The sequence below is a fragment of the Chelonoidis abingdonii genome, chromosome 2, assembly GCF_003597395.2.
Source record: "Chelonoidis abingdonii isolate Lonesome George chromosome 2, CheloAbing_2.0, whole genome shotgun sequence".
Lineage (NCBI taxonomy): Eukaryota > Metazoa > Chordata > Testudines > Testudinidae > Chelonoidis > Chelonoidis abingdonii.
The window spans coordinates 132,840,256-132,862,506 of NC_133770.1; the positions used below are offsets into that span (position 1 = coordinate 132,840,256).

Genomic DNA, 22,251 nt, shown 5'->3' on the forward strand with positions numbered 1-22,251 from the left:
AAGAAATTAAAAATGAACCCATTGTTTCAAATGTGATCCAGGTTTACTTATTGTGTCCCCACATAATGGAATATTTAGGATATAAATGTTACATAAGCTGCTATTAAGTGAGAAACTTTCTTTCTTACCATACATGCATTCAAACAACATGTGGTAAAGTACCTTCTTCTCCTCAGCAGCCCCAGTCCTTTTTAGCCTTGGAGACTCATAGACTTTAAAGGTGAGAAGGGACCATTATGATCATCTAGTCTGACCTCCTGCACAATGCAGGCCACAGAATCTCATCCACCCACTCCTGTAACAAACCCCTAACCTATATCTGAGTTACTGAAGTCCTCAAATTGTGGTTTGAAGACCTCAAACTGCAGAGAATCCTCCAGCAAGTGATCCGTGCCCCATGCTGCAGAGGAAGGCGAAAAACCTCCAGGGCCCTGCAATTGCCGCTGACGGAAATTCCTTCCTGACCCCAAATACGGAGATCATTAAACCCTGACTGTGGACAAGACTCACCAGCCAGCACCCAGGAAAGAATTCTCTGTAGTAACTCAGATCCCATCCCATCTAAACTCTACAGACAACTGGACTACTTACCTGCTGATAATCAAAGATCAGTTGCCAAATATTGCAAAATTAGGTATCCCATCATACCCCTCCATAAACTTATCAAGCTTAGTCTAAAGCCAGATGTCTTTTACCCCCACACTCTCCTTGGAAGGCTGTTCCAGAATTTCACTCCTCTAATGGTAGAAACCTTCGGCTAATTTCAAGTCTAAACTTCCTAGTGTCCAGTTTATATCTGTTTGTTCTTGTGTCTACATTGGCTCATAAGCTTAAATAATTCCTCTCCCTCCCTAATATTTATCCCTCTGATATATTTATAAAGAGCAATCATATCCCCCCTCAGCTTCTTTTGGTTAGGCTAAACGAGCCAAGTTCTTTGCGTCTCCATTCATAAGACAGATTTTCCATTCCTCAGATCATCTTAGTAGCCCTTCTCTGTACCTGTTCCAGTTTGAATTCATCCTTCTTAAACATGGAAGACCAGAACTGGCTTGGGCAAAGCAAATCCTTTTAGGTAGCACAGGGTCTGGCTACTCCTTCCCTCAGTCAGTCCCTTGTGCTTCCCTCCTGGGGACAGAGTGCAGCCTTCCTTGCTTGCTTGCTTGCTTGCTTGCTGGAAGGGTTCAGAGCCTTGCTGCACCTAGCTTACTGGCAATTTTCCCTGCAACTTTAACTTTCCCTTCCCCTTTCCCTCTCACCCCAGCCCCCTTCCACCTGGGAAGGGTTTAAAGAGGTCTTGAACAGTTGGAGCCAGCTGAACCTAATTAGTTCCCTGGTAACTCCTTTTACAGCTGAACCTTATTTCCCCCTGGTTCTCTCTCCTTAGTGGACTGGGAGAGGCTTTTTAACCCCCTGGGACTAATTACTGCCCCCTCCCCTTTCGTAGCCATTTGTCCTGGGTTTGCCACAAACAGCAAAGTTATCTTTTGAGGGATTTGACTAATTTGTCACTATTGGCTTTATCTGCTGCTTGTGTAAGTGAACTTATGGGTAAATGCAGGGCCAGCTCCAGGCACCAGCATTCCAAGCTGGTGCTTGGGGCAGCATTCTGCAAGGGGCAGCAGTCCCTGTTGTTTTGCCCCCAAGCAGCGCGCTGAATTGCCGCCGCGGGTGGTGGGTGCAGTCCGTGTGCCCTTAGGGCAGCATGTGTGTTTCCAAGGCGGCAGCAATTCGGCAGCAGCAGCTTCTATATTTAGCTGTCCGGGGCGGCTTCAGCTAAACATAGAAGCCGCCGCAGAATTGCCGCTGCCACAGAAACGCACCTGCCACCCTAAGGGCACATGGACTGCCCCCACCGCCCGCAGCGGCAATTCTGTGCGCTGCTTAGGGCAGCGAAAACTGTAGAGCCGGCCCTGTGTACATGAGAGGGAAAGAGTCATTTCCTTTATATTGTCTGTGTTTTCAGGATAATAGCCAGAAAATATCTCGATCGGTTTCTGTTTTCAAACCATAACAGTCTCCTCATGCACAACAGCAGTCTTGTCACAAAGAATCTTATAGCTACACTATCCCCAACATTCAAGCTATCTGCTTCTAGCTTGAAAATCATGCTTGCATATTTCATATACTTCTTAAAATTTATATCAAATTTACAAAATGTGCCCATCTACTACTGTGAGCACCTTTAACAGATCCTGAAGAATGATGTACTTAGAAAAACAATCCAGCCAAACTAATCAGTCAGCCCACAGCAACCATCAATAAATCTGAATATCAGCCCCCATCATGGACCTCACTACCACCAGAAGAAGTCCAAGTGCAATGATAAGTATGGTAACATGCTCTGAAAATCCCCAGACCTGTATTAGTTTGTACTGTTAGGGGTTTATTCCTTCACCTTCTCACTTCCCTGGTCCTTCTCACATCAACAGAGAGCAACAATACCCAAAGTCCAAAGGCGCAAACAATTCAATGTTCATTGGGGTGAACTTCCAGCAAGCATGATTCCAGTTTCCTTCCTTAGTGTCCCCCTTCCCAGCTCTGACACCATAGAGCCTTGCCTGTGTCCCTGTTTCTGTTCCCATCCCCTGTTCCTATTTCTCTCTTTAGCAAAACATGATCCCAATTCCCCCATCCCCAGTCCCTGTTCCCATTCCCCCCCAGACTTCCTGATGGACTTCAGATTATATAGCAAAACCTGCTTAGCTATTCCTTAACCAATCATTTTACTGAAATTTAACTAACCAATCCTAACATATTGTAATATGGTTATTTAACCAATTATACCCCACCATCTTAATTGGTTTACACCCAACAAAATTAATTATACAGCAGACAGAAACAATTACAGAACCAGACAGAGACCATGCAAATAAACATACAAAACAATACAGAAGTGAGGATTTCACAACTACATCTATACAGACATAAGGGTTCTCCAGCTGTGTCTATTGATAAGAGGGTTCTTGCCAGACAGGATGCGATCAAACTAAGTTTCCTTTTACATCTTCTAGGCTCCTCCCTTTCTCTGGAGGTGATAGGAATATCAGGACAGGATTGTATTTCTAATAGCCCAATAGCACCTTATTTCAATGTGACTAGTTTGGAATGTGAGGATGTGACCATACACTTCCCAGCTTATGGCTGCCTAACTACATCTTAGCTGAAGGCCTTAGCCTGTCACAGTAAGAGAAGGCCATTACACAGACAGTGATTTTGATTCTTTCTTTTATACCTCTATAACTAGCTAAGTGATAAGAATACACCTAAATTCTTAAAATATAGGCCTTTGCACACAGGCCTGAATATCTATATCCTAACATGTACCAAGGATGGGAGTAGATTTCAAAGCCTATATCCAGTGTTATGGATCCATCCCTCCAAGGCATCTGCCATTAGGAGGTATGCAACTTCTTGCAGGATTGGGCCTTTATTTTGTAGTAACAATTAAAGTTCAGTAACTTTATTTTTTATTTTTTTTAGCTTTCAATCTTTTGTTTTATTTTTTACAATACTTTGAAGTAAGATTTTTCTCCTACTGTCAGTGAATAGCCTCTCATTTTGTTAACATTTTCTGTATGTAGGTATGCTCACAGAAAAAATGATTTTATGAATCAGGTGCCTGTAGCGGGGTGGTCACCCCACTCATGATCTGAAGGGTTTAAAACAGCCCTCGGAGAAGGCTAGGGTGGGGGAAAGGCTAGGCTGATTGGGGGAAGCAGTCATAGGTGGGGCCATACCCCAATCAGGCCACAGCTGGCCCTATCAAATTGCTGAGAGCCAGAAACTGGAAGACACTCTCTCTCTAGCTTCAGAGAGAGCTGAGAAGGGTACCTAGGGTGGAGCAGTGCTGGGGAAGGGCAGAGGGAGCTGGGGAGCTCCAGCTTAGCAAAACCCCAGGCTGCGGGCCTAGTTGAAAGCCTACAAATAGGTACTGGGGCTGCAGAGGGGCAGCCCAGAGATAGGCAAAGGCAGCAGGTCCTAACCCCTTTGCCAATGATGAGTTGTTTACAGACTGCAATTTACCCCAGGGAGCGGTGGCTAGATGGTGACTGGCAGTAGCCACTGAGGCAAGGTGGAGATATGGGGTTAGAGGTTCCCCTGGGAGGGGACATCCAGAGTGAGGGGGTACTGCGGTCAGCAGAACCCCTGGGCAAAGGGCACCGGGGTCCAGGAGGGACACGGGGGCCAGTGGCAGGCAGCACCGGCTGCAGAGGGCGCTCCAGTCTGGAAAGAGCTAATTCCCTGGATAACCAGCAGGAGGCACCGCGCCAGTGAGTCATCACCCTGCCACAGTGCCCAAAAGAATGCTAGGTGCCTCAAGCACATAGAATAAGACAGTTCCATGCCTCAAAGTGCTTATATTCTAAATAGACAAAACATACAAGGTGGAGGAAAGGAATATATCAGACAAGCATTATGACTGAGAGGAATTTGGCATGTATCTTATTAATTGATTTTTTTTTAATCTTTCTTTGCTTCTCCCTCCCTCCGGCACTTTATTTGCTCCCTCTTGCCAGCAGTCCCTATTGCAATCAGATTACTTTCTTGCTATTCTAAAACAACATGTTCCTGGTTCAGGATCAATGCCTTCTTGGAATTTGACTTTTATTAACAAACAAATCCAGTCCAGACGTGGCTACTCCTGGTATTCCTGGCTCAGGACTGTTCAGCCCACCCCCTAGGTCATCCGTCTCATGCCACCTCTGAAGCCTGCTTCCTTCCCTACAGGTTTGATATTGCTGGTAAATATTGCAGAATGATGTGGTTTTATCTCTTTCTCAAGACCAGGCCATTAACCCTTATGGCAGGGTGTCAAATGTGGGTTTTGTCTACGATATCACACCTCCCCTCTGAAAGAGTACTCTCTTGCCCCTCTTCTCCACTGTGCAGGAGAGTTACAACATGATGAGATTCACTATTTCCTTCTCTACTTACTGGTCTCATGTTCATGGCTGGTATTTTTCTGTCTCACAAACTCAAAACTTTATCTACTCTTTTCTCAATGCCTTTTCCTTCTCTTTTCTCTAGCCTTATGGCTGTTTCTGTATCTATTGATGCCTTTTCCATTATATGGTTCAGTGGCATAACATGCACCTGCAGTAGATGAGAGTGTCACCATGTATATCCTTGGTGCTCCTTTCAAGGGAATTGAAAACAAATGTTGCTTTATTCTATATCAAATGTATTGTCTGTTGCGTAGGCATATTTCCATCTTTACATCAGATTGCTTGCAACTTTGCATATAGTTTCATTCTTCAAAGACCTCTAAATAAACCATATTTTAAAATAGATCCAAAGCAATGCAGGGAAGCTAGCAAATGAGTCTGCAATAATTGGAATCTTTGCTTAGAAATGTCTAGCAAAAAGTAGGACATGCACATATCTTCACCTCATCTAATATTACCAGTAGTCCATTGGTAAGATAGCTGATCTGAAAATAGAAGGCAGTAAGTGTAAGCTCACATTGTGTACTAAATGCTCATTTGTTTTTATGGACATTCTCTGCAGTTATCAAAAAATCTCAACCAAGAAAATGAAGGACATTTCCAATTCTGCAGTATTAAAACTGAAACTGTTGATGCCTTTAACACCACTTTATCTTTCATCCAGAGAAATACAACCACATTCACATTTTAATGAAAACCTTTTACATTTATATTCTCACTGCATGTTCTAGACCAGGAGTAGGCAACCTATTACACGTGTGCCAAAGGTGGCACACAAGCTGATTTTCAGTGGCACTCACACTGCCTGGGTCCTGGCCACCTGTCCGAGGGGCTCTGCGTTTTAATTTAATTTTAAATGAAGCTTCTTAAACATTTTAAAAACCTTATCACTTTACATACAACAATAGTTTAGTTATATAATATAGACTTATAGAAAGAGACCTTCTAAAAACGTTAAAACGTATTACTAGCACGCAAAACCTTACATTCGAGTGAATAAATGAAGACTCGGCACACCACTTCTGAAAGGTTGCCGACCCCTGTTCTAGACCACCTGCTTATTAAAAAGTGTCAAACTTGGGGCCTACAGGGATAAGCATATCTCTGAATAAAACATTCAGGTATTAAGTAAAACAAGCGACAGATATATCTTTGCTTATGACATTTTCCTGATGACACTGCCTGCTATGCATCTGATATGTAGCAGTATGTACGTCAAAACTAACAGCAACAAAATAATATGATAAAAATTACATACCTCAAAAGGAAAACTGATTTATGCTAAAACCAAAGTGATCAGTTTTGGTGCAAATTAATATAGAACCTGAGTCTGCACCCATTGAAATCAGTGGGAGTTTTCTGTTGACGTCAGTAAGTGCAGGATTAGTCTCATGGTGATTCAATTTCATGAGCACTTCCCTTCACAGTTGTCTATTCTGAATAGAAAAGCAAACTACGTGAAGGTTTTTCTGTTTCATCAATGTATGTCTGCTACTGTGAACCATTATATTGTCACACAAAGATGATCACAGAGAAGTACATTTCTAAAGAAGAAATCATGATTGAAGTGAAGAGTTGCAGATGTGCTGGAAGTATCCATATTTCCTGGTGTTGATATTTAGCACCCTGAATCCTGGTCAGGGCTGTCTCCCCTCCTCTCCCACCTTCTACCGCACCCTCTTGCCCAGCCAGTCCCAGTCAACCCCCCACCTCAATTCTTTGTTTGATCTCAGTTTTCCCCCATTTTCCTCTCTTGCTCCCAATCCAAGACTCCTTGCCCAGCCAGTCCCAGCATTACCCCACAACAACTCCCCATACCAGTTTATCTCCTCTACAATGCCAGAGTACTGTGAGGGGGAGCATTAAGAGCACAGGAGAGATTTTCAGTTCCAGTGCCCAGACTTGGACCTGCTCTAGCCTGCAGGAGCCCAGCACTGCAGTTGCTACTCCTGAGGAAATTCTGTGCTACTGTGTGCATGCATAATTAATAAGATGTGCATATTTTTAATTTTTTTGCTCAGAAAAAAGCTTCTGCTGGAAAGTTGTTGCAGTTCTGCCTTTTGCCCGCCGAAGGCAATGTGGTGGTAGAACAGAGCAGCAGCTCCCAGCCAGCTAGGGAAAAGAATAAGCCTGCTTTCTTCACAGCACCTGTCGGGCTAGGTCTGGAGACAGGGGCTATGGGGAGAAAGACAGTGTGGGGCTGCTGGGGGGGTCATACAGGGGCTCATAAGGGCTAGTGGGAGAGGACAGACTGGGGCAGGGGCTGAATGGGATTGGAGGCACAGAGCCACAGAGGAGAGAGAGGTGCAGGGCCATTGGGACAGGAGGTGACTGAGTAGGGGCACAGAGACACATGGGGACAGAGAGGTACAAGGACACATGGAGATGTGGGAGTCAGTTTCTGGGTGGGGTGGAGGGACACCTGTGGACAGGGAGTGCAGGGACACATAGGGAATGGGGAAGATGTGCCTGACTGGATGAGAGAGGCTAGGGGTCATCCAGGGTCTGCACGTGTGAAGCTTCCTAACAATCCCTTCCTTGACACCCCCCCCCCCCAAAAAAAAAACACTGTTCTATAATTTTCCCAAACATATCTAACAACCCAACAAGTTCACACCAAGGCTCCCTCCCAGCAATTACTTCCCTCTCCCTCAGCTCCTTCATTACCCCTAATTCCCCCTAAGCCTTTGCACTGCTTCTGAGGGGTGTGGGAAATACAATTCTGTATTGTAATTTAAAGGAATTATTACTCAGAGTTCTGCATTAGTATGCCTAGGTAAGGAATCTATTTATAAAAAACATTTCCTGAATCTTTTTTTGTTATCTGTATTGTTACAGACATACTTGCTGACAGGTATTTTGAAATAAACGACCAAAAATAATTGAAACTGCTGCAATTATATTGTGTTATTTTGACAAATAAAATATGCAAAATTTGAAAATATTTTGTGCAGAATTTTTAATTTTTTGTTGCTGAATTTTTTTTTAAGTTTTTGCACAGAATTCCCTCAAGAGTAAATTGCATTGAAAATCCTGCTCAGTCCCAGGCTCCAGCATGCTCAGTTTGGAGGGAATATTCAGAAAATTTAGCTGCAAAATCCTAGCTGGTCTCTACTGAGTATGTGTGAATTGCAATTTTTCAAAGGCTTATAGTTTGGCCTAATTTGAGGTGGATTTTCATGAGGACAACAAAAGTCACATCTCTGATAATGTAAGCCATCTACACTAACTCCTCACTTAAAGTCGTCCTGGTTAATGTTGTTTCATTGCTGATCAATTAGGGAACATGCTCATTTAAAGTTGTGCAATGCTCCCTTCTAACGTCGTTTGGCAGCCGCCTGCTTTGTCTACTGCTTGCAGGAAGAGCAGCCTGAACCAGGGTGGACCGACAGCCCCCCTATCAGCTCCCCACTCCGCTAAGTTCCCTGTGCAGCAGCTGTCCCTCCCCCCACTGCCATGTGCTGCTCCTGCCCTCTGCCTTGGAGCTGCTCCCTGAGACTCCTGCTTGCTGTGGGGGATGGAGGGAGGAAGAAGGGGGTTAATGTCAGGGCGTCCCCCTCCCGCCGCTCCTACACCCTGCTTACCCCATCTTCCATAGAGCAGGGGAGACACACAACAGAGGGATCTTCCAGGCAGCAGCAGCAGCATCTGTGGTCTGGTCTCAGCTTGCTGATCTAATGAACAAGGCAGTGTACTTCTGACCCCACTCTTGATACTTAAAGGGGGAATGTGCATCCCTCTCTCTCTCACACACACACAGGGTGTATGTCTCTCTCTCTGTCTCCCCTCCCTCCTTTTCTGCTGCCTTGTACAGTAGAGTGTGAGAGTTAACCCTTGAGGGCTCAGCCAATTGCTAGTTCATCATTTAGCAGTAAGTCATTCCCTGGAAATATACCACCATCAGACTCCTCCACCTTAACCAAGCTTCACAATCATCATCACTGTGTACCAGTATTAAATTGTTTGTTTAAAACTTATACTCTGTATGTGTGTGTATATATATTATTACTATATATATTAGTCTTTTGTCTGGTGAAAAAAAATTTCCCTGGAACCTAATCCCCTCATTTACATTAATTCTTATGGGGAAATTGGATTCACTTAACATTGTTTTGCTTAAAGTCGCATTTTTCAGGAACTTAAGTACAACATTAAATGAGGAGTTACTGTACTTGCCAAATTTCATGTCCCTGCTCCAAAATATAGAGGTCACAACATTTTTTTTTAACAGGGACAAAGCAATGTATTTTTCTATAAAGTTGTTCTTCAAAACAGCCAAACCATTTTGGCTGAAATCACTTCCCCTTAACCCTCCCTCCCGCCCCCCAACAAAAAATCAATCTAAGGCGGACAACTGTCATGCAAAATTTCAGCCCAAATGGTTAAAGTTTTGGCAAAATTATAAGCAATTGAAAACAGAGTCTTATAATGGGAAGTGTTCGACAACAGCATTGCATTTGACTAAAGCCCTCTTTGCTAAATTGTCATTCCAAAGCTGTTTCCTTTTTCTTTTCTTTTTTCGGTCTATATATCCTATGGCCTTTGTGTCTGAATATCCTGTAATCCATCTAGATATTAAATAAATCACTGGAAGTGTGATGATCCTCACATTTGGTTAATAATTGTTCTGATTAACCCTAAGTCTTCAATAATTTTGATATTATTTGGGTATACGTGTGTGTTCCTCCATCATGTATTTCAAGTGGCTGATAACCTTTGTAGCCCATCCAAAAGAAACACATGCACTTCATATAGTTATTCAAAGCTTATTCGCAGTAGTGAATGTGTAACAGAGTTTTGCTTTTCACACTGTTCCAGTTTTGTATATAAAAATACTGGACCTTTTAAAAACATTTTTTTTTAACTCCAGGAACGTCTTCTACTTTCTTTACTGCCTGCTCACATTGCCAGGGAAATGAAAGCTGAGATTATTCAGAGGTTACAAGGCCCCAGAGCAGGCCAGCTGGAAAATACGAACAACTTTCACAATTTATATGTCAAGAGGCACACCAATGTGAGGTATTGTACTTTACTATCATCTATTAACCAGGTCAGCAAAGCATTGGGGGAGAGGGAGAGGGTGGGAGTGTGAATGGAAGGTGGTTTTACCATGCTTTTTAATCACTTAAGTTCTGGTTCAAAAATATTGTATTTGATCAAATTTGATCAAACGCTTAACAACGATTCCTTGTTGCAGCCAAGCATAGCTATTTTTGGAATCAACTCAGAAACTTTGTAGAAATCATCCTCTGATTTACATTAGAATGGGCTTTCCTCATTGATCCTGATGTCTTTGTAAAGTTTCCTAATCTGTTGTCTTTCAAGTTGAAGGGCCAAATTCTGTGTGAAGTTACTCTGAATTTTCAGTTATGTCAATTAGAACAGAATTCAATTAAGGCTTTTAGCAAAGCATAAATAGAAATGGCTTTAACATAGACTGCGTGCTTGAGGGCATATTTACAGATTCTGCTGCAAAATCTGATCATTTATCAAATTCAGCATTTCTAGAATTTGAGTGGGGGGAAGTTGTCTCATAACCCTTGTGTCAAATTAAAGGGATTGTACTATTGCTCCCATTTCTGGAGATAGAAAACAATAACACAAAGAACTGGGTGAATAAAAGAAATCAGGTCACTTATTTAGATACCTGAATGTGAATCTTGGAGCCTGACTTTAGACTTCTATTTGTGAAAACGTTAATTTGTATGATATTCTCATCTTCTTAGCAATTTGCTGAAAGGGTAAGATAAGATTAGATAATGTCTGTTTTTTTTTATCCTGGATTGCTGATAAGAAATAGGTCATAAACCCTTGATACATATCTAAAACCTATACCATTCAATAAGCATGAAATCAATTAGATTTATATGAAGTAATAGGTTTCTATCGAAATTACTCTAAAGTATCCTTTCTCTTTAACCATCATATAGGTCTTCAGTTTTTAAGAGCTAATACAAAAATCATAACTCAAAAGGAGGAAGGGCTGAGTTCACCTTGTCAGAATTCAAATCTCTTGAGTTAACATAAATCTACCCAGCTAACTTCAGAGAAAATGACCCTTTTTGTTCATTATAGTAGTTTTACAGATTATATAATGAGAAACCTGAAATATATATGAAATTAAAGTTTTAATAATTATTTCCAAACCTGCTGCTGGAAAGATCTGGATCCATGAAAGGAGCATAGTATGAACTAAGGAATAATTCTGTGAAACATGTGTGATTATGTCTCAGTGCAATGGCATGTCATTGCCTTGTCACACAAAGTTGAAAAAAGATTTTTAAGGAGCTGTGAATAAATGGCTGTGAGCAGCACCTTGATTTATGGATATGGGCCTGATTTTGCAATGCGCTGAGCACTTATTTTTGGATTTTTCTTAGGGGTAAATATGTCTTTATTCTGAAGCTAGGGAAACTGATAAACAAGTGTGTTTTCCTTTCCTTTGTAGTATTTTGTATGCTGATATTGTAGGATTCACTCGACTGGCTAGTGACTGCTCACCTGGAGAACTGGTGCACATGCTTAACGAGCTCTTTGGCAAGTTTGATCAAATTGCAAAGGTAATTGTCTGCTAGGGCTTTTCTCATTTCTGCTACAGCTGTTTATTATTACTGTGCAATGCTTTCCTCATGGGAACTCTACACTCTTTCCTCTTAGCAAGGGCACAGTCTTCTGGGCAGCAATGCTCAGGCTTTAAGCAGGAGAGTGTACTGAAACCATGTGGAGATTCTCCAGGAGGATAAATCTTGTTCCAATATGGAGACTGTTCAGTGCTTCAACTTACGGAGTTCAGGGGCTAGTGACCTCTGAAACGTTACAGAGAAATCCAGTGTAGCCTTCTTGCACTAATGAGAACAATGTTTCTTCTTTGCGTGATTGTGTAGTGCCTGTCAGTTTTTGCATGTGCTCCATGCACTGGACAATTTTTGTTTATCAGTGTCCATGTGGTTTGCACATGCGTCCCCACTTTCCTTATGTTTTGTAATGAGGGAATAAATGAGACTGCTGGATCATCGCCATTTTAGTTCCTCATTAGCCCTCATGGACTAGAATGCAGCTTCAGTGTATGTGCTGACTTCTACTTCATAAAGAGTTTATAAATATTTATAGTGTTTATAGTTTCTTATTTAGTTTTTAGTATAGTTAGTTAGGAATTAGTTTAACAGGGGTCTGGTTTCTTTCCACTGTAGTATCTGCAGGTTGTTCCCAAGTAAAACTAAGCCGTCTAGGGAGTAGGGCATGAAAGTGGGGGTAACCTATGACTGACCCACCTCTAAGTCAGCCTGAAGAAGGTAGGAATACTTCTGCTGTCCTGTGCTGCTCTAAGATCTCTGTGCTCTTGTCATAAATAGATAGCTAAGGGTTAATGTTTCTTTTACCTGTAAAGGGTTAACAAAGGGAACCAAACACCTGACCAGAGGACCAGTCAGGAAACTGGATTTTTCAAAGTCAGAGAGGGAAATTTTGGGGTCTGAGTCTTTTGTCTGGCTAGAATGCAAGGGGAGGAATTCTCTTTGTGTTAGATCTACGGAGGGTGGAACCTGCAGCACCAGTGAATTTGTGGGAGGGGAGGAAGATAGAATCTTTTCTGTTTCCTTGTATTTGGGGTTTGTCTCTTTGTGGAATAGAGGAGACATGCTTCTTGTATGGTATATAAAGAGATTGCATCAGTACTCCAGGTTAGCCCAGAGAGGAAGTCTGGGTGGAAGAGAGAGGGGAAGGGAAGTGGGTTATTTCCCTTTGGGGTAGACTCAGGGCTTTGAGTCTTGGGGTCCTCAGGGAAGGTTTGGGGAGACCAGAGGGGGCCAAAACCCTGGAATTTTTGGATGGTGGCAGCGAGATCAAAGCTAAGCTGGTAATTAAGCTTAGAAGGGTTTATGCTAGGCACCCAGATTTCTGGACGCTAAGGTCCAGATTTGGGAGTTAGGCTTATGATAGCTCTCCACTCCCATCTCTGACTATGAGAGATTGGAGATCAAAGATAGGGCAGAAATGGAGAAGGGAGATATGAGTGATCCCATAAGGACAAGAGGGAAGGTTCCTCATCCAAGCCCTCTGAAAAGAGGCAGAAGTTGTTTTAACTGGAACTTTGAGAGCCGGACACCAACTGTCCCTCTGAAGCTGCACAAATCCTCTGTTTTTTCTCCTCCCTTTAAAGGCTTACTTTCCAACTACCCATCTGCCTAGACAGAAATCATGCCCAACAAATGGGTACAAGAGGTCATCTTCTCAGGTACACCATCCAGTTCTCTTCTCTCTATAGCCCCCACCTCCTTGTCCCTTCTCTTTTGGGAACCCCTCCCATGACAGCATTCTTCTGCTGGAAGCAGACTTGATCCTTGAGCGGAGGGCAATAGAACTAGTATCTGCTACAGAAAGGAGTTCTATTTGAGGTAATTTCTCATCTATGTGAAGACATGGGGATAAAGACCAGTTCTGGACTTGAGAGAACTGAACAAGTTCATAATGATGACCCTGTTCTCCATTATCCTGTTGCTGTAAATATAATGTAAAGTCCATTTATTCATGTCTGAATACTAGAGACATAACAGAATTTTTTGAAGCATTCTTGATTCATTGCTAACATCTGTTCAGATCTCCAGTTAAGAAGATGATGTTTTTGCTTGGTATTTTAATGAGTGTCACTTCATTCATTGAGAAGTCATTGATCAAATCAGCAGATTATCATAGGGGCTAAACTTGTACAGTCAGCACATTAACTCACTTTGTTTGAAAGCAAATTTTAATGATTCTGTGTCTGATTGAATTATATCCAAGCATACATTTTGATGTCTCTTTGGATAAAATTAATGAAACCCTGTTTTCTCTCATTGTCTTGGATCCTGCATAGTACACTGTATCCCCATCGATTTTCATTAAGTGAAAATCGGTGGGGAAACGATGACATGTATTGTAATGTCAAATATAAATACATGTCATGAACATGAAAATACATGTCATGGACATGTTGCTGCTTCCAGGGAGCCACCTGAGGTAAGCGCCACCCGGCGCCCGCATCCCAAACCTCCTCCAACCTCCCCAACCCCTGTCCCATCCCTGAGCCTCCTCCTGCACCAAAACTCCCTCCTGGAGCCTGCACCCTGTACCACAATCCCCTGCCCCAGCCCTGATCCCCCTTCTGCACCCTGAACCCCTCATTTCTGGCCCCATCCCAGAGCCCATATCCCCAGCCAGAGCCATCACCCCCTACCACACTCCAACCCCCTGCCCCAGCCCGATGAAAATGAGTGAGTGAGTGATTGTGGAGGAGAGTGAGCGACAGAGGGAGGGGGACGGAGTGAGTGGGGACAGAGCCTCAGAGCAGAGGTCGGGCCTTGGGGAAGAGGTGAGACAGGGGGCAGGGCAAGAGTGTTCGGTTTGTCAACTATACTGGGAGCTAGTGTTAGAGAAGGAAATAAGATGGTGACAGTCTGGCAGTCCTCTGTATTCCCGTGGTGCAGAGCATGAGGAGAGAGGAGGGCGCTTACACAGACTGCATAGCTGCTGCTAAAGAAAAATTATCTGGTGTTCAGCTTATGGAGCACATGTGCAACTTGAAGTGCAGTACTCATAGTGAAAACATATTTTAAAAGACTTGGGTGAATAAGCGTCCGTACAATCGAAGGACCCACTAAGGCACACGCAAAAGGACAATAAAAAGAGAATGTTGACAGTCCTCCTAGAACAGCTTTATTTAAATTAACAAGGAATAAAAAACTGAAAGTAGAAAACTGAAAAATATGATCAAAAAACTATTGTAAATTAACTAATAGTACAAAACACTGCAAGCCCACCTTACTTCCAAATACCCACACTGAATGAATCCCCCTTACACAAAGACTAGCTCCCAGTGCTGTAGAGTAGAGGATCATTCTTTTGTGTGTTTGCACAGCGCCTAGCATAGCGGGGCCTGAAGCCATGCTTTGGGCACTAGACACTACGGCAATACACATATACATGTCCTAACTCAGATACCAAACACTTAGTTACAAAAACCTCCATTTTACGTAAGCTGGTAGATGGGAGGGCCTGGAGCTGTGGGTGAGAGGTTCCAGTGATTGGGGAGAGGGTGCACAATCAGCAATAATATGAAGTGAAAGAGCTATCAGGATCTAATGTACCTCCTATTTAAGAATGAGATGCTAAATCATGTCATGAGGTTTCACAGATCTGCTTACTGTTTCCATCCTCTTTGCTAGGGGAAGGAATTCAGATGCTTCCGAAAAGAGCAAAATCATAAGGACATAAGAACGGCTATACTGGGTCAGACCAAGGGTCCATCCAGCCCAGCATCCTGTCTGGTGACAGTGGCCAATGCCACATGCCCCAGAGGGATTGAACCTAACGGGCAATGATCAAGTGATCTGTCTCCTGCCATCCATCTCCACCCTCTGACAAACAGAGGCTAGGAACACCAGTCCTTACCCATCCTGGCTAATAGCCATTTTTGAACTTAACCACCATGAATTTATCCAGTTCTCTTTTAAACGCTGTTATAGTCCCAGCCTTCACAACCTCCTCAGGCAAGGAGTTCCACAAGTTTACTGTGCGCAGTGTGAAGAAGAACTTCCTTTTATTTGTTTTAAATCTGCTGCCCATTAATTTCATTTGGTGATCCCTAGTTCTTATATTACGGGAACAAGTAAATAATTTTTCTCTTATTCACATCTATCCTTCTAAGGGTTTCTCCTGTCTTGGTCTATGGCCTGACTTTTTATCAATACTAGCTTCAGCTCTCCCAACAAATTATTTGAGAGACTTCATGATAAAAGCGCAAAAATGACTCATTCAGTCAAAGTATCATTGAGTTACTATATTATCATAATTTCTGCTAAAAAAAAAGTGAATGGGAATGAAGAGGATTTTCCCCTCATTTTATTCATATTATTTATTTTATTTTACTTTTATAAATGTTCAGACCTGACTGGACTCTCGTGAAGTATGTAAAACTGCCTTACTAATATGGCAGACTATTTTCTGACTGGATGAATCTTAATGCTGTCAAGTATTGATAGAAAGACTCTTTATATTTCCTTAAAGGAGTTCAGAGGTTATAATATATAATTTTGATTGTTAAACCAAGGAAGCATTTAGAAACATTTCCACAGGGTCTCAAGTACAGAAGACCATATTTCTTGGGTTTCTAATTACAGACATGTCCCTGAAAGGCTGCTCTAATTTGATTTTGTGGACATTTATTTTTTTAATTTAAATTTATAAATCTCAGTAGCCAAGTCATACTATATACACATGCTATAGGCTATGCCCTTTTCTCGTTTCACGTGCGAAGGAAGGTGGGTGAGAAAGACTAAGTTGCACATTATTCTCTAACAGCCCTTTTTAACCTACTCAGTGAGATTCTGTTCTTCCTTAACAAGATTTATCTATTATAGTTACCGGTATATCATTAGATGTAACATATAGCATGATATAACATAAATCCAGGCACTAGTCATTTTGTTTATGTAATTTGTCATGTGACTATCTTCTCATTGATTTTGCTTTTTCCTTCAGGAAAATGAATGTATGAGAATTAAAATCTTAGGTGATTGCTACTACTGTGTGTCTGGACTACCTATATCTCTTCAAAATCATGCCAAGAACTGTGTGAAAATGGGATTGGACATGTGTGAAGCCATAAAGTAAGTGCAGTGATTTTGTAACTGGACAATATTTTTCTGTGAACAGTAAAAACGTCATTCGTTTCCATCTGCAGTTCTGCTTTTGGTTTATATATTTCAGTTGCTCTGTGTTCATGTTTCAAGTGCAGACCCAAAATGGCAATCTTGACTCTGTCTGCAGCAGTCGAAGGTTATTGAAATAAGTTGTGTCAAGCTAAGGATATGGTCCCATTATTGTATAAAGTATGAGTTAGACCACATTTGGATACAGTGTCTTGTTCGGGTCACCTTTTTGGAGGAATGATTTAGTTATTTGGCCAACAACAAAGATGGTGATGAGAATGAAGGGGATTACAAATGAGGACTGATGGACTATGACAAATCCAGTGAGACAATACACAAGGTTCTTTTAGTCCAGCTTCATGGTAGGCAGGCTTTTAAAATTATTATTACTGATAATAATTAAATTCCTGTTATCAGCAATTTCTGTTAAATATTTCTGTTATTAGTTATTCACAATGAAGCTTTTCAGGGCTGGTTAAAACAAAGGATTCCCATGGTTAGATTTTAAACTAAGGGCCAGATTTACAGATGCACTCCAATGGCTTCCGCACTGCTCCAGCAATTCAAAACAGCTGTAAAAACATCCAAACTGGCAGTTATACTAGGTTTATATCAGCTTTACTTAAACAGAATGCGCAGCTGGTATTAGTGAATCTGGTCTCCATGAGATTGCCAGTCCAGTAGCAAGGATTTTTAGTAAATCTGTCAGTTTGTGTATGACTGGAGAATAGGTAAATCATACCTATATGTAAGAAAGAGGAAAAAGCTTTAGAACGCATTCTGAAGAAACTAATAGTTAAATTAATGCATATGTATCACAACATGGATTTACCACAAGTAGGTCATACCAGACTAACCTAATATATTTTTTTTTGAGAAAATATCTGATTTTTTACATAAGGGAAGTGTAATAGATCTAATATATTTGGGCAGCAGTAAAACATTTGATATTGATAGTTAAATTAGAGAAGATGGAGATTAGTGCAAGAATTATAAGGTTGCTAAGGAAGCGGCTAAAAGGGAGATGACAAGAAGTTGTGTGAAAAGGAGAATTGTCACAGGCTGGAGAGAGGTTACTAGTGAAGTTCCTCAAGGATTGCTCTTGGGACAAACCTTCATTAACATTTTTATTAATGACCTTGGCACAAAAAATAGGAGTATGCTAATGAAATCTGATGATGACACAAAGTTGAAAGGCATCAGGGCAGTGGGACATCAGAATATTATGCAGGAAGAATTGGATGATCTTGAGGAAAGGAGTAATAGAAATGGGATAAAATGTAATAGTAAAAAGTGCAAAGTCATGTACTTAGGGACCAATAAGAATTTCTTGCGTAAGCGTCGGGTTCATCATTGGAAAGTAACAGACAAGGGGAGATGCCTAGGTGTGTTGGTAGATAACAGGCAGATGATGACCCACCAGTGTGATTGCTAATGTGAAAAATGGAAATGTGATCCTAGAATGTAATAGGCAAGGTATTTCCAGAAGAAATAGGGAAGTAGTTTAATTCTGGTTGTTGGGGTTGGTGTGAGGGTGGCTGCATGGTGTTGGTTGCCTGTGACTAGATGATCTAGTAGTCCCTTCTGCCCTTAAACTCTGTAACTGTGAATTCCAAAGCCTTTCTTTGGACTAGTACCACAGCTTTTGTTTTTTTATTCTGAACTGGTTGAGCTATTCTGTCTTGGATGGAAATGACTTTCCTGGGCTTGGAGAGTCTGGGGTTATGACAGCATCTAATGAGGAGATGGGTCTACTGGCTCATAGGTTAAGGTCTCAGTAGCCAGAACTGAGTTTGGAAAAGGCTACTTCTCCTGTAACGGATAGATGAGAAATGAAAGCTGTGTGTCTTTAACAGACCACTCCTTAAGTTGAATGTATGTTACGCACGAAAGAGTCTGTGTTAAGAAAATCTCTTTTAATACAATTCACTTAGGAAAATAAGTGCTAGCTGTTGATATGATTGTTTCTTTAGTTTTCTTAAATGTAGTTATTTGGTAGGTATGGTGAGGTTTTGTGAAAAATCTGGTTTATTTTTACTCTTTTTATTATTATTATTTACTCTGTAAGTATTTGGGCTAGGATTTTCAAAAGACTCTTGTGCACCTAATGCCTGTAGGCTCCACTGAAAAATCGAGCCTTAGACTTGTAGATACCCTGAATAATATCTTTCTTTCTTCTTTTAATACGCGGTTGCACCGTTTATTCTCTGAAAGAATAATTAGAACTGGGAATAGGGGAATCTAAATGTAAAGTGATTGAAATCTCAGAGAGATTATACTTAGACCTGAGAATTTTATACAAGAAAAATAAGGATCAGGGAGGAGTGATATAAATTAAAGTGATTTAAATCAGCAAGCAGGAAACCTTGATTTAAATAACCAGTTTTAATTGTGTTTTGCGTTTGTACTTTTTAGTTATTTTCCTAAAGAAAGGTTGAGTCTCGTTAGCTAGTAACCAGGAAAACATACTATTTTCAACTAAATATAATAGGGCTGTCAATTAATTAAAAATTAATTTTGATTAATCATGCGATTAAAAGATTAATTGTGATTAATTGCATGATTAATCACACTGTTAAAAATAATAGAATACCATTTATTTAAATATTTTTGGATGTTTCCACATTTTCAAAAAATTGATTTCAATTACAACACAGAATACCAACTGTACAGTGTTCACTTTATATTTATTTTCATTACAAATATTTGCACTGTAAAAACAAAAGAAAAAATATTTTTCAGTTGATCTAATACAAGTGCTGTAGTGTAATCTCTTTATCATAAAAGTTAAACTTACAAATTTAGAATTATGTACAAAAATAATTGCATTCAAAATTAAAACAATGTAAAACCTTAGAGCCTACAAGTCCAATCAGTCCTATTTCTTGTTCAGCCAACTGCTCAGACAGACAAGTTTGTTTACATTTGCAGGAGATAATGCTGCCTGCTTCTTCTTCACAGTGTTATGTGAAAGTGAGTACAGGCATTCACATGGCACTGTTGCAGTCAGCATCGCAAGATATTTACATGCCAGATGTGCTAAAGATTCCTATGTCCCTTTATGCTTCATCCACTATTCCAGAAGACATGCATCCATGCTGATGACAGGTCCTGCTCAATAACAATTCAAAGCAGTGCAGACTGATGCATGTTCATTTTCATAATCTGAGTCATATGCCACCAGCCAAGGGTTGATTTTCTTTTCTGGTGGTTCGGGTTCTGTTTTTTCTGCATCAAAGTGTTGTTCTTTTAAGACCTCTGAAAGCATGCTCTACACCTTATCCCTCTCAGATTTTGGAAGGCGCTTCAGATTTTTAAACCTTGGGTCAAGTGCTGTAGCTATCTTTAGAAATCTCATATTGGTACCTTCTTTGAATTTTGTCAAATTTGCAGTGAAAGTGTTCTTAAAATGAACAATATTTGCTGAGTCATCATCCGAGACTACTATAACATGAAATATATGGGAGAATGGGGGTAAAACAGCTGGAGATATACAATTCTCCCCCAAGTGGTTCAGTCACAAATTTAATTAACACATTATTTTTTTAATGAGCATCATCAGCACTGAAGCATGTCCTCTGGAATGGTGGCCAAAGCGTGGACGGGCATATGAATGTTTAGCTTATCTGGCACATAAATACCTTGCAATGCCGGCCACAGAAGTCCCATGCGAACGCCTGTTCTCACTTTCTGGTGACATTGTAAATAAGAAGTGCACAGCATTATCTCCTGTAATTCTAAACAAACTTGTTTCTCTTAGTGATTGGCTGAAGAAGAAGTAGGACTGAGTGGACTTGTGGACTCTAAAGTTTTGCATTGTTTTGTTTTTGAGTGCAGTTATGTAACAAAAATGTACATTTTTAAGTTGCATTTTCATAATAAAGAGATTTCACTACAGTACTTGTATGAGGTGAACTGAAAAATACTATTTCTTTTATCATTTTACAGTGCAAATATTTGTAATAAAAAATATTAATAAAGTGAGCCGTGTACACTTTGTATTCTGTGTTGTGATTGAAATCAGTATTTCTGAAAATGTAGAAAAACATCCAAACATATTTAATACATTTCAATTGATATTCTATTGTTTAACAGTGTGATTAAAACTGTGATGAATCATGATTAATTTTTTGAGTTAATCGCATGAGTTGACTGCGATTAATTGACAGTGTTAAAATATAACCTTTACATTAAATTTGGTGCATCCTTTTCTTTTCTTTCACTCCCCCATCCTCAACCAGGAGGATACAATATGTAACTATACTTACTTTTATTCAGATTCTTAGTTTTTATAGGTTTTTTATGTTTTGCATTTAAAAACGATCTGATTTATTAATCAAAGGATGTTATATGTAGTTAATGAACTGAACTAATTGTTTCTGCTCACCATGTCCTTCAGGATTTTACAACTAATAGGTCTGATCTTCTTAGTCCTAGTTTTTATTCATAGACTGGAAGAAGAAAACAAGCTTTCCTGCTTTTTCAACTCCCAATTGGTTTCTTTAACTTTGAATGAACTAATCTATGAACTGAACTAGTTGAATAGACTGAAATGAAGGAAATATTTTCTTTCTACCTGCAGAAAAGACTATTATCAAAAGCTGGTTTAGCACTTCAACAAACTCTGATTCCAGATACTAAGCTAGTGACTTCACCAGTTCTGTGGTTTGAGTTTCTTTAAAAACTTGTCAGCAGATATGTACTGCTTAATCTCTGGGGTAGGGTTTTGGGTTTTTTTTGTATTTTGTATGTAATGTAAATGATTTTAAGAGATTATAATATATTTAGGCCTTAACATAGGTTATCAATTTCAAATTGAGTTATATTTAATTTAAATTTTTCAAAATCAATTAAAAATATTGATTTTTATCGATCCAGGTAAGGATTATTTTTGAAGCTGTGGCAATGGAAAACAGTCAGGAAGATGGTTTAGCTAGCATCTGAGGATTCTCCTGGTGCATTTCTGAGGGAGTGTGGGGTATGACTGGGGTGTTCTTATCTCTGGCTTCCAAAATAACTCTTGGGACAGACAATTTAGAGGATCGGGGAAATGCAAAGATGTCATGGAGTCACCTTTGTCCTATCCCTCATCTTTCTTTAGCTTCACTGAGCACGTCTCAGTTACAACTGAGAGAGTCTTATCTTAAACCTGTTCATTCAAAAACTGAAGCTGGTGCAGAATGTGGCAGCCCTTCCGTTAAGCAGAGATCTAATTGCCTATTTCAAGGTAGAAACATCAAATAAATGTACAAATTTAAATATTTGTGGAAGTGCTCTACTATTACAACCAAATACTCAGCAAAAAAAAAAAGGCCGGAGCGCTGTCCCTTGAAAAGGGCCACCCCAAGCACATGCTTGGAACACTGGTGCCTAGAGAGAGCCCTGCAAATACTTCAGTTCATGTTAGGCCAGGTCTACATTGCGACTTTAAATCGGTTTAATGGCCGATATACCGATTTAACGCTGTATCCGTTCAGACGACGTCGTCATTAATATCGAGTTAAACGGCTCCTTAAATCGATTTCGGAACTCCTCCCAAACGAGAGGAGTAGCGCTAAATTCGATAGTGATAACTCGGATTAGGGTTCATGTGGACGGAAATCGACGTTATTGGCCTC

General features: G+C 40.6%; 1 protein-coding gene across 2 annotated transcripts in view; it reads left to right on the plus strand.

The window, feature by feature from the left end:
* The window catches only part of ADCY2 (adenylate cyclase 2), a 393,903-nt gene that overhangs the window by 257,563 nt on the left and 114,089 nt on the right, over window positions 1–22,251 (plus strand). For both annotated transcript variants that reach the window (XM_032786515.2, XM_032786517.2), the window contains 3 exons: window positions 9,820–9,968; window positions 11,398–11,509; window positions 16,464–16,591. In XM_032786515.2, coding sequence (XP_032642406.1) covers window positions 9,820–9,968; window positions 11,398–11,509; window positions 16,464–16,591 — 389 coding nt within the window. The remainder of the gene's footprint in view (window positions 1–9,819; window positions 9,969–11,397; window positions 11,510–16,463; window positions 16,592–22,251) is intronic.